Source organism: Pseudophryne corroboree, chromosome 2, assembly GCF_028390025.1.
Source record: "Pseudophryne corroboree isolate aPseCor3 chromosome 2, aPseCor3.hap2, whole genome shotgun sequence".
Taxonomy (NCBI): domain Eukaryota; kingdom Metazoa; phylum Chordata; class Amphibia; order Anura; family Myobatrachidae; genus Pseudophryne; species Pseudophryne corroboree.
The window spans coordinates 49,712,397-49,730,386 of record NC_086445.1 but is presented as its reverse complement, the minus strand read 5'-3'; the positions used below and the strand labels follow the sequence as shown (position 1 = coordinate 49,730,386).

Here is a 17,990-nt window from a genome sequence, read left to right as displayed (position 1 = left end):
GGGCTTCTCCTGTACTGGCTGGAATACCAATTATCTCCTCTTCTGTCACTACCACAATCATCTGTGTGAAACAAGGGACCAACACAAGCTGGAACGCCGCCGCAAGATATCAGGGTTGTATTTTTTTTTTTTAAATATCTGAAATCCCCCAAATGATGTAGCCGAGCACAGTGGCAGCTCTAGAAAACTACACAAGGGGTTAAAAATAAAAAAAATAATAACATTTTTTCCCACATTTCCAAGGAGATTTTCTTAATTCCCACTTCCTCTCGGTCCTGTGCCTGAGTCGGAGGCTGCAGAGTCAGCATCTACGTCTTTTGCCAGTCATACGTCTGTGTCTTTATGCAAATGCAGCTACCAAGTACTGCATCCCAATGTGCAAGGGCCGAGATGCCCACTATCAGCGCTGAATTACCATCTGATGCATTTTTAGACGCCATCATCTGCCGCACCATGGAAACGTTCACTAGGCCTAAGGCAGGTGCAGATTTGCTGTCTGAGTGTGGCTTCCAATATGAGCAATTTAGCGTCTATGTATTCTAACACTTCGGCAACACGCTCATAAGATGGACGCTTCTCTGTATGCCGTGCACTCAATAGCCACCGCTCAGTCAACATCCAGGTACACACAATGCTTTTTAATTTAACTTCTCTGCCCGTCTGAAACTGCAACTCTGTAGGAAAACAATCTAGTTGCACACGCAGAACTAAAAAAACAAAACAAAAAAAACCCGCTCTGCTTTGTAAACACTGGCATTTCACGAGACCCAGAATTAGGCTCGGATCCGTTCCCATAAGATGCCACATTACCTGGGCCTTCCACTAGCCAGCCTCCATGGGGATCTAGAAATTGTGGAGGAGTCAGGGATCTGGGACGGTAATAGAAACTATAGCCAACTCCTGACTGGATAACTGCAGCGCTCTACCAGTTTAGTGCTGGATATTACTTACAGCATATTTAATAATAATAATAATACTAATAAATTTTTTTTTTTTAAAAATCACTTTTCTCCCATAGGACTCAGAGGGGGAGATTCAATTGTTTAATGGGTGCCTGGCGACAGCAATTCAATTGTGCTGGTGTATGAGCACGCATGCTTCCGGCGCAGACATTGCTTCTCACAGGCCCCCCCCCCCCCCCGCCCCTCAATTTGTGCGGCTAAACCTGGCACTTCTGGACGTGATAACCCAATGGGTGCCAAAACAATTGCACACCGCACCATCTAAAGTGACAGGGGTGAAATGCAACTTAAAGGGCCTATTACACAATTGAATCGCCCCTCCGAAATCATGAACACAATACAGAGGTTTAGCTCTGCAGAAAACCATGAACAGAACAGAGTTTGGGTCACCAGTTCCAATGATGTGGGTTAAAGACAATGTTAAGCGCCAATAAATAAATGAGAGAAAGAAGTCAGTTATTTGAGCTCTGCAAGTTTACTGAAGAAACCGTACAGGGGGCTACGTCTGCGAGACCTCCATATTGATCACAGGGCGTGCTGGTTTTAATCACATCTCTCCTGTAGGTTAGTGAACATCTGTAATAGTTTTACAAGTGGTCTTAAAACAAGATTACTCAAGCCAAGGAGGACGATGCTTATCTGGAACGCTCAGTATTCCATCCCACTCCCCCATCAGCAGGATGGACTGCGAGCCAGGGCTGGGTGCCCGGAGACACTCCGGGACTAAGACTCAATGTGAGCCGTTACAGGACGGCACTGGAGGAACAGCCTGCGATTCACGCTGCCCCCACTGCCAACTAGCAAGCGTTGTAAATAAGCCTACATACAGCAGTTATACATTATTGTGTAGATCTCTGTAATATCTAATATACAAATGATGTATAAACTTTGCTGAGGAGCACTTCAATGGTCACCGAGAACAAAAAATATATATTAAAGGTGGCACACAGCAGGGTGCGGGCAGGAGGCTCAGCAGCACTGGCAAACTCTGGCACTGGATGTGTGGCAGCGGAGGTAGGAAGATGTCAATTAAAAGCACACAATACATGTAATACGTTAGTCTATGTACTAATTCAGTACAGTTATCAGTGTTTTTATTATATTTTATCATCATCCTCTGCATCCTTATAGTTTACAGTAGGGCATATAATTTTGTATTTCTTCCTACACACAGTATGGCAGCGTCACCTCATCCTGTCTAATAAATATACTGGGCGGGATGTACTAAGCGGAAAATGCGGTAAACTCCCTGTTTACCGCATTTTCCTGATGTACTAACCCCCGGCCGGTAGGACAGCGCCGCGGCGGGGTACGCCAGCTTTAGCTGGCGATAGTCCATAGAAGCCTATGGGCTTCTCTCCGCGGCGCTGTGTGAGGGATCCGATCGGATCCCTCCCAGCATGCCCTGCGGCCGCCCCCGTCACCCCACGCATGCGCAGACTGACTCCTGGGGCCGAATCCCGGAAGTCAGGCTGCCGCTGCGCATCGCGGAGGACAGCTCTTATCGGAAGAGCTGTCCTCGCAATGCTGATCGCATATGTTAGTACATATGCGATCAGCATCATGGCGCAGGGCGGCGATGTACATTAGTACATCCCGCCCACTGTAAGATCATTGGAGTAATTTGTGTTACGACTTTGGGCTCTACTCCGGACATTACCTTGTTAAAAATGCAGAAAGGAGTGACTTCGCATTTTTTATGTAACCCAGTTATTCAGCAAAGGGTTAACGGAGAAGGCAGGGTAACACAATTATCTCCGTCCATAACCATCTCCTTAAATATCACACAGTAGGGCTCAATTCATTGATCTCTATTGTGGCCTAACGTTTTATGCCGTTCAGCAAGAATAGAAACGTTAAACCTGACAATAAAGTTGTACTTCATAGAACGCCATTTCAGAATCTATAAACTCTGAGGAGAAATGCAATGACAGAGGGACATTTTCCCATCAGTCCCTGCAGGATCATGTGACTAGCAGCATGTGCAAGCCCAGCTCCAGCCTCCCAAAGGGGTACATTTACTAAGCAGTGATAAGAGTGGAGAAGTCAGCCAGTGGAGAAGTTGCCCATGGCAACCGATCAGCACTGAAGTAACATCTATAATTTGCATACTATAAAATGATACAGAGCTGCTGATTGGTTGATGGGGAAATTTCTCCACTGGCTCACTTCTCCGCTCCTATCACTGCTTAGTAAATGTTCCCCAAAGTGTCTAAATTGCTTAAATTGTATATATAGGCTTTTTTTTTATTTTTTTATTAGTCTATACACATTTATACACGGTCGAGTCACATTATGAGCACCTCCTACATCTGACATCAGCAGTGTGAAGCCCATGAAGTGCGTCACGTGTCGTGCGCTGGCTTGGTGGGTATATACGGTGTGTGATAGGCCATCCGCACACATCACTTGTTGCCGTCGTGGGTAAAAGGGGCAATTTATCAGAGTTGCAAAAAAGGATGACTATTGGCACCCACCCATGTTACAGAAGCGAGGGGATTCTTACCCTTACAAAAGTAACTTCATTTATGGGCACGAGAGCGCCACACAGTGGACAAAGCCACAAAAAAAAAAGAAAAAAAAATTATGAAATGGGGTAGTAAAATTACCACGTTTCAGTTTTAATTTAGTTTGTACCTGAACAATTAGTTTTTCTTTTCTGAACAGGTTACGTATCACCTGATTTTTCATATATGACCACTTTAACATCAGACAGTAAAAGAGATTTATGAGAGCAATTTGGTATTATAACTGCAGGGGGGAATTTCATCCTTTTTTTGGGTACCCGGTGCAGCAATTTAATTGTTGCTCCATACCCGGGCGCCAAAATAGAAAAGCAGCAAACAGCCTGGTCAAAAGGTATCCCCAATACCAAATTGCATAACGCGAGTATAAGGAGTTAGACCAGATGTAGTGCGCTAATCTAGTGATACATTAAAGAGAATACTTCCCTCACAGATCTTGTGTCGTGAGACTTTAGAAGTACTTCAGACAATTGGAATCCATGTGGAAAGAAAGATATTTCCAAAGATGGTGTAATACGTTCCCAATAATAAGAATTTTAATGCAATCAAACTATTTTAAATAGCCAATAAAACCATAAAAACAGCAATTATACAATAAATGGAGCAGATGAAGGATTACCAGATATTGGTTGAATAAACGCCTTGTATAATGCCTTTAGGATATATACAATAATAAACACTTTGCAGAATTCACATCACGGTAATAAAATAATCATGGTGGAGGTTTATCAGATTTCAATGAGGTGTCGACCTTAAGATGTAATAATATGGAGAAACCGGCTCCGGAACCTGTCTCCGTGGTCCAAAAAGAACTCCGTCCGTCTGGTAACTATTCCACTGGCAATGGCACTCCTGTCATACAGCGCCGACGCGTTTCGGGATCTCTCCCTTCCTCAGGGCAGTATCCTAAAGGCATTATACAAGGTGTTTATCCAACCAATATCTGGTAATCCTCCATCTGCACCATTTATTGTATAATTGCTGTTTTTATGGTTTTATTGGCTATTTAAAATAGTTTGATTGCATTAAAATTCTTATTATTGGGAACGTATTACACCATCTTTGGAAAGATCTTTCTTTCCACATAAATGGATTCCAATTGTCTGAAGTACTTCTAAAGTCTCACGACAGAAGATCTGTGAGGGAAGTATTCTCTTTAATGCATCACTAGATCAGCGCACTACATCTGGTCTAACTTCTGAATTGTTGCTCCGTTTGGGTGCCAACACTGCAGGCACCCATTTATGTCTGCTCGCCCCGCCCTGAGGGGGAAAGAGCAGAAGTGTACGAATATAGTCCAGCTTTTTGCAAAGTTTCCCTGTCGCACCCGTTAGTTTAGAGGTGTTCAGTCTCTTTACGCGGCTACACCCGTTCTTTCTGGGCACGATCAGCTTGAAAAGTATTGTGCGCCCAGTTACTCGTGCCCACTGGCACCATCAATAGAATTACGCCCCTTCTTATAAGGAACACTAAAGGGCATATTTACTAAAGCTTTTAAAATTGAAGAGTGGTGATGTTGCCCGTAGCAACCAATCAAATGCAGTCTATCATATTGTAGGATGCAATTGAAAAATTGCAGACAGAATCCGATTGGTTGCTATGGGCAACATAATTTTTTTTTACGCTTTAGTACGTTTACCCCTAAGTTGGAGAGGGTCTAACTCTAAATCGATCAATAATGGGAGCAGAAATTTGATCCTCAGTCATCCGTGTTTCGATTTTAAGTGCATTAAAAATAAAAAATTAAAAAATAAATAAATATACCTGATGGGATCCTGAGATCAGAGGTTATAATATACGCTGCTATCTTACAAGGAAACACTTCCTCTCAGACCATCTGCAGAAATCCCTCCCTTACATCCAGGTTATCTGTTCCTGATGCTAGCCTGGGGCAGGCTCATCTCACTGACAGGCTGGCCTTTACAAATCCCACCAGCCACTTGCCCAGGGGAGCTGCTGGTGGCTCCAGGAAGAGTCTTAAACCTGGTACTTTTTCCCCCTCACACTAAGTTTAAGCAACTCATTTGATCTATTGTGGGTCCGCAATTAGTTTACCATAACTAAACTTCCCTGTCAGAACTCGGGGGCTCATTTATCAACGGGTGATAAAACTTGTTGAGAACGACAAATCAATCAACTCCCAACTGTCGTGTGTTTGAAAAATGACAGTTAGGAGCTGATTGGTTGGAGCACCATACATCATACGAAAAGCGTTTTATCATTCAAACTGAGTTTTATCACTCGTTGATAAATGGGCCCCCTAGTGGTCATTCTAGCACCCTGCATGTAATCAGCACGTAGGGGATATTTGACATTTTTAAAGGGCTAAATTTTATACGTGATGCGTCGCTACTACTACAGTACTGTAGCGATACATCACGTCTAATATGTTGCCTTTCAAAATTAAAATATGCCCTCCTCACCGATGAGATGAATGAACACAATACTAAGCCTTGGAGCGAGATAAAGTACCAGCCAATCAGCTCCTAACGGTCAACAGACTACATTTGAAAAATGACAGTTAGGAGCTGATTGGTAGTTTATCACGATCCACTTTATCACTATTGAAGACTTCTTACATGAAGATTAAAAAGTAACGCAGTCAGAAATTCTCAGGACCTACACAAATGGGGGATGGGGGGTGGATTCAGTCAGCCTGCAGTTAACAGGGATTATTTTTTCTGAGCTTGAGCAGACTCGAGTAGAAATCCCTGATAAATAGCCTGTTTATGGGTGCCGCGACCCTATTAACCCACAGGTCTGGGAACTTATCCCGGATTCTATGGGGGGTACACACGAAGCGATATTTACTCAATTTCCAAGTAATCTGACTAGATTGCTTAGAAATTAAGTAAACATCGCTCCGTGTGTAGGGGTGCCGGCGACAGCTATGCGCGGTCCTGCGCGACACTATCGCCGAATCTAGATTGGGCATGCATTCCCAATCTAGTGAGATCGCTCACTTCGCCAAGTGACGCAAGCTTTCCCCCCCCCCTCCCAGTGCTGAGCGTTCTGCGTTAGATTGCTCAGGACAAATCTCCCCGTGTGTACGGGGCTTATGGGTTAACGCCAGTCACTGGTAATGTTAAAGCCCGGGGCTACCACCATTTTTCACACATGGTAAATTACTGCATCTAACTGAATTCTCCCCAAAGGAGGGGATGTACCAGGCCTCGGAGGGATATAAAGTGGAGAGAGATAAAGTACCAGCCAATCCGCTCCCAATGGTCATGTTACAGGCTGTGCTTGAAAAAGGACAGAGCTTATTGGGTAGTACTTTCTCTCTCTCCGGGTAAATCTGCCCTAAAAGGAACTCAGGGGGATATTTATCACACATTGGAGAAAGATAAAGTACCAACCAATCAGCTCCTACTTGTCATTTTTCAAACACAGCCTGTGTAAAGAGAATCAGATTGGTTGGTACTTTATCTCTCTCAAAGCTCTGATAAAATGATTAAAACACCTTATATCGGGGGTACCTATAGCAGAAACTACACTATTTTCACCTCTATTAACGCCGGGGACCGGTCAGATCTATAGTGCTGGATTAATAGACTGTCTTGACTTTACAGCAGTTACACACTGGTGTCAATATACATGCTCCTACTAGAATGTATATTTTAAATATAAGCTTTTAATATGTATAGATTGGAAACCATTGATCTCTTATAACCCCATACTCCTTCTGGTACCGCCGACTGCAAGGGCCGTTTCCACTGTCAAACGTTTAACATTCAGCGTCCTAGGCATATAATGCAGCGACAGTTAACAGGCCTCCGGGCGAAGCGGCATGCCCTCCATCTTGAAAGTATAACCCCATGCTGTGACACAGGCAAATTGCTCCTGACTGCCCTTGGCACCAATAAAATTAATGGGAAGGGGTTAAACCAAACACTGTATATAGTGAGGCATCTTCCATTACCAGCAATGTACAGGTCAAATACAGTCTTGTGGACTCCAGCAATACTCAGAGAAATGCAGCCTCGCAATTCATCAGGAACTGGTGACATCAGCTACAAACGCCTCATGCCTTTGTAGTGACCAAATAGGCTGCAGATTGGCGCAGAACAATTGCCATCTGTTGGACACCGTTTAAAATGTAACAGCTGATAACCAGGTCTAAAGCAGACCAGTGTCTTCTCCTCAGGGAGAGGGCTGGCCTGGCCTGCTACATCAACCAGCACTACACAGGAAGTCCACAACGCAACCCAACATCACACAACCATTCCCTGCTTCCAGGTATCCGTTCACATGGTCGACCATGTTATGGTCGACAGTCATTAGGTCGACCACTATTGGTCGACACATGAAAAGGTCGACACATGAAAAGGTCGACATGAGTTTAACTTTTTTTCTTTTGGGGAACTTTTCCATACTTTACGATCCACATGGACTACGATTGGAACGGTAAAGTGTGCCGAGCGAAGCGGTAGCGGAGCGAAGGCACCATGCCCGAAGCATGGCGAGCGAAGCGAGCCATGCGAGGGGACGCGGTGCACTAATTGGGGTTCCCAGTCACTTTATGCAAAAAACGACACCAAAAAAGTTAAAAAACTCATGTCGACCTTTTCATATGTCGACCTTTCATGTGTCGACCATGTGTCCATGTCGACCAATAGTGGTCGACCTAATGACTGTCGACCATAACATGGTCGACCATTCATACCGGAACCCTGCTTCCAAACCCACCACATCCTCTTGTGGGTTGTGCAAGTCATCAGCCGTGCGATAACAGACAGGTTACCCTTTACCCTGCCTCGGCCCACAAGGTCAAGCAGTCCACTGAGGAGTAGAACGCAGCTGGCAGCCCTTGGGACCAGGATGGCCCATCCCTAAATATTCTTCCATTACATGCCACAACTGGATACAATAAAAGTACATGAATGGACCAGCCATATAAGGATAATACCCCACATATGCTCAAGTGTTCTCATTCCAGATTGTGGGGCAGATGTACTAACTTGAGCCTTGGAGAGTGATCAAGTGGAGAGAGCTAAAGTACCAACCAATCAGCTCCTGTCATTTTTCAAACAGCCGGTAACACGGCAGAAGCTGATTGTCCGATACTTTATCTCTCTCTCTCCAAGACATCTCGCTCTGTGAATTCCCCCCATATAACTACAAATAGCCCACAATAGACTGATCCTCTAAGTCAGTGATAGGGGACCTTCGGCACTCCAGCTGTTGTTGAACTACACATCCCAGCATGCCCTGCCACAGTTTTGCTATTTGGCCATGCTAAAAACTGTAGCAGGGCATGCTGGGATGTGTAGTTCAACAACAGCTGGAGTGCCAAAGGTTCCCCATCACTGCTCTTAAGTCATGGGTCTCCAACCGGCGGCCCCCCCAGCTGCTGTGGAACTACACATCCCAGCATGCCCTGCCACAGTTTTGCTATTAAGGCATGTTAAAACTGAGGCAGGGCATGCTGAGATGTGTAGTTCCACAACAGCTGGAGGGCCGCAGGTTGAAGACCCATGCTATAAGTGTTAATCAGGAACGGATACTCCATCCCTGTAAATAAATAATGATTAACTGGACAATTCCAAATGTAGCAATGGGCAGCACGGGCGGTGCAGTGGTTCACATTAAAGCCCGGAATCCACGAGTTCAGTTCCTACTTCCTAACCATGGAAGCACTTGTGTGGAGTTTGTACTTCCTCCCCATGTTTGCACTTTCTCCCACAATCCAAAATAATGCTGGAAGGGTAACTGGTTCCTGAAACCAATTAACCCTAGTGTGTGTGTGTGTCAGCGTGATAGGAAATATAGATTGTAAGCTCCACTGGGCCACGGACTTAAGGGGGGTACTCACGGAGCGATCGCTGCTTAAAATCTAAGCAATCTGACTAGATTGCTTAGATTTTAAGCCTGATCGCTCCGTGTGTACCCCCTACAGCGATGCGCAGCCCCGCGCATCGCTATCGCTGGTGCTAGATTGGCCGTGCAGGCCAATCTAGCGGGTCGCTCATTGAAATGAAATGAGCGCCCCCCGTCTCCCCCCGCACTCATCTCTCCCGCATCGGCCAGTGAGTACTGGCCTTAACGTGACGGACCTAAATACTCTCTGTAAAGAGCTGCAGATTGTGTGTGCGCTACACACATAGCGGTCAATAAATACATAGCCGCCTGTTTGTACAAGTTTGAATAAAGACAGTCTGGTTATGTGCAGACTTTCCTAAAGGTTGCTAAAAGAATTAGCAAATTGTTGCAGATGTTTTTTTATGCTGCCTCCTACTGGAAGAATGGGTATATTACAGTTCTTTGGGAGAGATTCAAATCTCTGCACCCCCACCCGCCGGCAGTATGCCAATGTGGCTGTGGACATTCATTTCAACTCACTACCCTTGGGGATTTGCGTGCCTAAACCCTAGTGTAATGGGCGCGATAAGTGGGTGCATTTGAATATCGCCTCGCGACCTCTCATCACTTTAGACGGGAGATCAGGGTTGCAACGTCATTTGAAGACCAGTTGGTGCAGTGGTGCAGCCACAACAACCTTGAGCTCAACCCCCTCAAAACTGTCGAGATGATAGTGGACTTCAGGAAGAAGTCGGCTAGTGCACCTCCGCTAACGATTGCCGACAGTGTGGTATCGCTAGTGGACTCCTTCAAGTTCCTAGGGACCACAATCTCCTGGGACCTTAAATGGGTGTCCAACGCTGATGCCACTGTCGGGAAAGTGCAGCAGAAGTTATTCTTCCTCAGGCAACTAAGGAAGTTCAACATCCCACAGAAGCTTCTGCTCCTCTTCTACTCCGCGATTGTGGAGTACATACCTTCCAACAATTTACACATAAATATCTAAACTAATTCGAAAAAGGGGCATGGCCACGAGTAAAGTGGCATGACCACACCCCTTTTCCTATACTTTCAATGGAAGTTTGGAGAGCCAAAAATCGGTACAGACCATAAAAATAAAAAAATAAAATAAAGGTACTGTACCTACCATAAAGGAACAGTTGGAGGGTATGGGAGTATTTACTGTGCTCCTCGATACTGGTATGGTACGGCTCTGCCAGCACGAGGGACAGATGCAGGATACAAAAGGTGGTCAGAACCGGAGAGAAGATCATCGGGGCTGACATTCCCTCAGTGCAGGACCTGTACCTGTCCAGAGCTAAAAAGCGGGCAACGAAGATAGTAAAAGACCAGCTACACCCCGGCCACAACATGTTTAACTTACTTCCTTCAGGCAGGCGTTAGAGGGCCGTTCCCGCCGGGGTCCCCCGGCCTTAAAAGTTTCTTTCCCCAAGTGGTCCGCCTGCTGTTGTATAGCAAACCAAAGACAAATTCCTAGTATACGCAAGTATCCCTGGCCAATAAAGCGGATTCTGACTGAAATCCCCTCCTTTGCTATGAATTAGATAGATAGATAGATAGATAGATAGATAGATAGATAGATAGATAGATAGATAGATAGATAGATAGATAGATAGATAGATAGCAAACCAGACAAGAGTGTCCTTCCTATGGGATAAGTCTTGATGACTGCCATTTCTATGACCGAAACATGAACAGATTATATATCTGCGAGTAATTAAACGTCCTTTCTCTTGCAAAGACCCAGGGTGAGTGCACACTGCTTTGGACAATGGAATTTATGAATGCTGCCTGTTGCGGAACATTAGGTCCGCACCCCAGGAATCCGTTCATTATGTACCAATTTATGTATGGACATTATTATACGCAGAATATGTTTGCACTATATAAATAACTGGTAATATATATATATAATTTTCCGTTACACTTATATATAGGAAGTTTTTGCAAAGTAGTCCGGGACTCCCCTATCAATATAGTATGATGGGATATTGGATATTTAAGACAATCATTGTCCACTTTTACTTTGTTGCAGCTAGGTTACTGCGTTCTTCAAAATTGGTCAGCCACGTTCAAACGCTATTTTGGAAACGCGAGGTAAAGTAGCAATGTCTGCACAAGTGTCTATTCCAGAGTGTAATAAAGAGAGAGAATAGCAGTCCTATTTACACAAGCTTTTCAGCCCTGTCCATCCAGCCAGTTCCCTGGGCAAGTCAACACCAGGAATGGTACCATAACAAGAGACAAGAGGGCATAATAGATCCAGAGAGCTATGGGGAACGGGCTTGTTATCTCTTACACAGTTGACAATCAGAACTATTCCACACAAGTCGGCGCAGCAAGAGACTGAGAAGATTACTGAAACATGGAACATTTCCACAATCTGTCAGCATCCAGAATCACATTAGCCGGCGACAGATGACTGTTCACCAATAAATACATTTCTCCCTCTGAAGTATATGCCGCTAATGATCAAATCTGCGGTTTTACAGAACTAGTAAGTCACATCCTGAACCAGCTGGAGAGTTTCTCACCCTGAGGGGATAAGTAAAAGGTGGTGAGGGGAAGATTATGAGCTGATGAGACAAATGCACCATACAATTCCCTATCTATCTTGATTACCAAGTTACAGTTGTTATTATTTTCCTTTATTTATATAGTGCCGCAAGAAAAAGGTTTAAAGGGGGGGGGGGGGGGGATCGTAAAAGATCCCTCTTCTGTGTGAATGCCTCAATAGGCAATAAGGGGTTAGGGGTCTATTTACTAAGACTTGGATGGAAATAATGTGAACGGAGATAAAGTACCGGCCAATCAGCTACTAACTGTCATTTTTCAAACCCAGCCTGTGACATGGCAGTTAGGAGCTGATTATTTTGCTGGAGACTTTCGCTGCTATTGGTACATAGCTGGGATGCATAAAGTCATGCAGAAACGGTTATTAAACACAGGCTTGATAAATACGATCCAAAAGGGGTTTATTGTAGTAAGTGAAACCAGTTTCTCAGCATGTTTAAGGCCAAACTTTAAAAAGGGGAAATGCTTTTTATAACAAAACACGGGGTAGAGTTTGTACTGAAAACAAAACGCCTATTAAAAGTTAAGATAAATCCTTTTGCAGCAACCTCCCCTGTACTAAGAACTTAATGAGCGCTCCCATAGAACTGCATTGTGCTGCGCTCAGCGTTAAAGCGTTCTGCAGCGTCCAGTGTGGTTAAGATTGCTCAAAGTCCAACAAAATGTACGGTTTTGCACCACCTACATTAAAACGCACAAGTGTACCAAAATGTTTTGAGAGGTGTTTCAAACAAAAGTTCCACAACCAGACATTTGAAGGGTTTCTTCCTGCTCCCCCCCCCCCTTTTGCGGCCGCTGATTTCCGGCACAGATGGAAAACAGAATTTTTGGGGAATACTGCAATTCTGGGAAAAATGCTCCAGGGATCACAGCTGTGGGAACATGTTAAGGCTCAGGGTAATAAATTTGGCATACAGTATAGCAAGAGTTATTGTATGACACTGGAAAATAGAATTACGGGAGACTGTATGGATTCTTGCAGGGAGGGAATGTGTAGGCTTTCGCTGGAACACAACTTCAATTGAGCCTCAGTGCTGTAATATTACACTGGCTCACACTGCACACCTGTCCATAGCTCTCTATGGGACAGCTCCTATAGAGACGTATGGTATTAGACTATGGAATGAAAGAATACCAGGTCCCCAGACAACATTCCACCAATGCCTTCACTCTCCTGCGAGGTAGAATGTTTCCAATTCAACCCCACGCTGCAGGCAGGACTGATTTGAGCATTAATGGAATATGACAGGTGGTGGGGGGTTGCCCCTCAGGATGGGGTGGAACGCCAGACCCCTGATAATAGTCGGTGAACAGTAAATTTACAAAATTCCACTCAAAATGAAATATTACATTTCGGTGTGATCCTTTAAGGTCTGCAGATGTACTAATGGTCTAAATAAAAATTCAGGCTGCTGATCTAGAATATACAGACAGGTATCCGTCAAAGGAAAAATAATAAGTACATACTGTTAAATTGCTTACGCACAAGCATCGGGCAATGTTATGGTGCCCATACACTTGTAAGATAATCGGTGCTAACCTTCGATTTCGACCGCATCTGTGAGAGAAATCGAAGGATTGTATGCACATTTTAGGTACCTTTCGACGCAATGCGCAGGCACGCCGGTCGACTCTCACGTCTCAAGATAGTATGTGCTGCACTTAATATTTATCAAATCGCAGTGCGATCGCATGAGTTTTTAAAAACACATGCTATATGTCGTACTGCGATGTGCGATGGGCACCCACTCCCACTCGGCGGTGACGTGCCCATCACGTGATTACCATGCGATCTATCGCATGGTAATCACTTTGGCATTTCATCGCACCTGTACTGCCGGTGCGATTCCCCGCAATGTCACATCGCACAAGTGTATGGGCACCAAACGTTCTAATAAAGTGTAATATAAAAGTACTAGTGAGGGCAGTTTTCAGCTACCTGACCATAGGAGGCCTGGAACATTTTTCTGTACTCTCAAGGCAGAGCTAAGGAAATGAAAAGGTTTATTAGAGCGCAAGCTCTTGAGCAGGGCCCGCAATCTTCTATGTACGGTAACCGATGCTGGTTTCTATCCTTGTAGTTCTATTAAATATATGGTCCTTTATAAAAACCAAGAGGATATTAGCTACTTACAAAGTGAGAAAAAAAAACTGTAGTTTGCTTCTGTTGAAGTTGCCCAGCGGCAGGCTGCAGGAGGGAGACCAGGCGGCCCTCAGCTGGGCAGCCCTTGTGAGGCTGCAGGGCAGAGCACAGGAGGAGGTTTGCAGATGCTGATCAAATTACTTGCAGCCGTGGCAATTTCAACTCTGCTCCAGAGATGGGAACAGGGGGAAAAAAACTAACTAACCGCAAACCAGTGATAAATCCAGTCCTATGTGCAGCGACCTCATCATACATCTACCATAGACCTACTCCAAAGCCTGGGTCATGGGTCTGTAAGCCCACACGTCCCACTGCAAACATAAAAAAAAGTTTGTTTTCAAACAACTGTCCCAAAAACACTGCAACATTTTCTTACACACTGCAGTTAACTGCAAGGTCATATACCCCTAATGTTGTATCAAACTTACTTCCCATCACTTTGGCTCAAAGTTGCATTATATATGGTTTACTAGCAATCTGACCGAGACCACCCCTGCAATATACTTATATCAGTTCAGATATATCCCATCCATTAGAAGGTAGAACTTTTATAAAACTACAACACCCCTGCAGTCTTGTGTCAGCCAAATACACACACATAGTAATTAGCCTGAGAAGACCACACTAGCTGGATTGTTCCTCAGGAGGAATCCCAGGAACCAGACACCCATCCTCCCTGGAAACTCCTGCAGCCCCCCCACCATGCATGCATAAACACCACCAGCTACTTTTGCACATTAGACCCAGGCAACAAACCACAAAGATAATGCCCAGGCCATTCTGGGTCTGCAAGGGTTAATAAGCATGCATGGACTGTGCAGTGAAGTTTTCAAAGCTGGGGAGGTCCTGCCTTTAGCAAACAGCATGTCCTATCCACCACCCAGGGTGCACCCCCCTTGCACCAAATGCAAAAAGTGGGGGTCCCAGGACTGCCCCAGCCCCCCCAGTCCTTACCTGCAGGAGCTCTGTGACGGATCCTCATAGCTGGATGGTTATCTGGGGCGGTTGTAGCAATGCTCTCTCATAATGGGTGTGATCCCAACCAATGTGCAAATCTTCCTTTCATTTATATCCACAGCAGCACCTTCTGCCCCCTCCCCTGAGTGCTGCCCTGTGGGGGGTGCTGGCATCAGCCCTGCTGCATTCTCTTGCACACTAACCACCCAGTACTAGTGCGAGATCCAGGGGAGAGAGACCCACTCTCAGCTCTGCCTGCACTGAGAGTGAGGGAGCGTCTGCCAAGAGCAGGAAACGCACAGCCTCTCACTAAGGCACCGTCCTGCTGCTGTGTGTGGGATGAGACTGTTACATGCTGCTCCTATTGGAGACAAAGTAACTCACACAGCTCAGATTTAACCCATGCTTTCCAAGTTGCATTTTTTCTTTATACACCTTTTTGTTACTTTTTTCATTATTGGTTTGCACATTGCCTATTGATTCCTTTTCCTGTTTAACCATTGAGTTGTACATTTATAATTGTATTTTATTATCAGTCATTTATATAGCGCACAGCGCTTTACAGCGGTCGTTCACATCAGTCTCTGCCCCAGTGGAGCTTACAATCTGTGGGGCCTATGTATCAAAGCGTGGAGAGTGAAAAAGCAGAGAGAGATAAAGTAATAGCCAATCAGCTCTGATCTGTCATGGCTGTGTTTGAAAAATGACAGCAGCTGGTTGGACGGAGAACATGCAAACCCCACACAGATTACTAGTCAGGAATTTAGCTCCTGACCTGAGTGATGCTGACCACTACATCAACTGTGCTGCCGGGTACATTGAAGAGAACGTCATTGCAGAAATCTCTCTTTACTGTAAGTTGTATATCGCATTCAGGAATAACAAGACCCATTTTACAAGCAGGTTATATATAGATTTTGTTGCACTGTAAATGTTCTGAAAGACACATGGTGACATCACAGTGTGCAGAAAAGAATAACCTTTGTGCATGTGGATAGGGTTGGAAGCTTCCATATATTTTGCGCAGTTTAGGTCTGATGTGATATTCACAGATTGCTTACATAAGTAGCGTCTTGCGGGTAACTGATCATGAAAAACTGCTCGGACTTATCAACCACTGACTCCAGAATGAAGCTGTTATATTATTATTATTATTATTATTATTAGTATTATCTTTTATTTTTAACTTGTCACCAAGTTTCTGCAGCACCTTATGGAAAACTGTGATTTTACTCAGCAAATTCACATGCACCCAATGGGCCTGATGGAAATATACATTATGCACAGTAAGACTCTCTCCTAGTCTCCAAACCTTCAAGCGTTCCCTGAAAACTCACCTCTTCAGACAGGCTTAGCAAATTCTGGAACCGCCCAAATAGCCTTCATAGCTTTCTTCTCCAGTTACTTCCCCACTGTAGAGTCCACACCTATAACCTCACATATCTTCTCTTTCTTCACTTTCCCTTCCTCCTGACCCCAGGCCAACATTGCTGTGCACAGCCCACCAAGAACCTTTGCAATCTGGTGGCCCTTTATGCAATAGATAGCACCTATCCTTGCGTATCCATGCCTACTTCCCTGTAGAGTGTAAGCCTGCGAGCAGGGCCCTCGTACCCAGGGCCGGTTCTTAGTCTTGTGGCGCCCCGGGCAAAATATGGGGGCGTGGCTTCGAATGGGGGCGTGGTCACGACGCTGAAAGAAAAAGAAAAAAGTATACTTACCATCCCCGTTCCTGATCCAGACCGCTGCAGACCCCCATCCGCCGGCGGCGCCGCTCTTCTCCTCTCTTCGATCTATGGGAGAGACGTTATTACGTCTCTCCCATAGAACAGCATAGACACTAGAGGTCAATTATGACCCCTAGTGTCTGTGCCACTAGGCTGTGCGGTGCGCGATGACGTCATCGCGCATCGCACAGCAAAGGTCCTCTACATGAAGGGAAACTAGACCGTAGCGTCTAGTTTCCCTTCATGGAGAGGCCCTTGGCCCTTTGCTGTGCGGTGCGCGATGACGTCATCGCGCACCACACAACTAAAGTCCTCTCAATGAAGGGAAACTAGACGCTACGCGTCTGGTTCCCTTCAAAGCGGGGGGGGGGGGGCACAGCAGGGCACTGCGGGGGGCACAGTGGCGGATCTTGCCCTGGTGCGGCGCCCTTCGGATGGCGCCGGCGCCCTCCGGAAGGCGGCGCCCCAGGCAAAAGTACCGCTTGCCCGTGGCAAGAACCGCCACTGCTCCTACCTCTATGACTGTCTGTTATTACCCAGTTTTGTTTTTTCCAATTGCTTTGTTTAATGTTATCAATGTTCCAATTGTAAAGCACAATGGAATTTGCTGCGCTGTCCAAGAAACTGTTAATAAATAAATGACTTGAAGAAAGTGTGTGCGGCAAAGATGTGTGTGCCAGCTTTCAGAGCAAGCGCAGCGCACATTCAGACAAGACAATCTCTGCCAGGACTGGCAACAGAAATCTTGAGGCCCGGAACACACATGTCTTTGGGGGGCCACTGTCCCTTCCCAGTACCCAGTACATGCCGGTCAGCCATTGGGATATCCCCACTGTGTCTCTCCAGCCTCATCTCATAAAACATAGTATTTGACAGCAGATAAGAACTACTTGGCCCATCTAGTCTGCCCCTTTTTTATATTTTAGGTAATCTCCTTAGTTCTTTGTAAGGATATTCATATGCCTATCATACCTCCCAACTTTGTGTTTCTCCAAAGAGGGACACACGTGCGGCGAGGCCCCCGGAAAAGGGGCATGGCCTAAGAAAAGGGGGCGTGGCTTCACTGGAGGACCCGCGATCGCGAGCCACGCCCCGTTTTCGTCACTGAGGGGGCATGCCCAGCGCTCTGTGAGCCGCTGGCATGCCCCCTCTCCCTCTGACTCCCCTGAATAGACGCTGTGCGCATGCGCACAGCGTCTATTCAACACTGCTCTGCTAAGCAGGGCAGCGACAGACAGAGCCTCCCAACTGCCCCCCCCACCGCGGGACACTGCGGCCC

At 45.6% G+C, this 17,990-nt stretch overlaps 1 protein-coding gene across 3 annotated transcripts in view; it reads right to left on the bottom strand.

Moving 5' to 3' along the window:
• Window positions 1-16,537, bottom strand: part of TSKU (tsukushi, small leucine rich proteoglycan) — a 28,039-nt gene extending 11,502 nt beyond the window's left edge. Inside the window, exons 1-2 of one of the 3 annotated variants that reach the window (XM_063951265.1) lie at window positions 14,982-15,319; window positions 14,019-14,338 (exon numbers count right to left, since the gene is read on the bottom strand). Coding sequence is in view for 1 of the 3 variants with exons in the window: in XM_063951264.1 (XP_063807334.1) it covers window positions 14,982-15,009 (28 nt within the window). In the remaining 2 variants the exon portion in view is untranslated. Of the gene's footprint in view, window positions 1-14,018; window positions 14,339-14,981; window positions 15,320-16,321 lie in introns of those variants that run through there. The other 2 variants (XM_063951266.1, XM_063951264.1) reach the window with 2 other exon arrangements.
• Window positions 16,538-17,990: the final 1,453 nt, after the last annotated feature.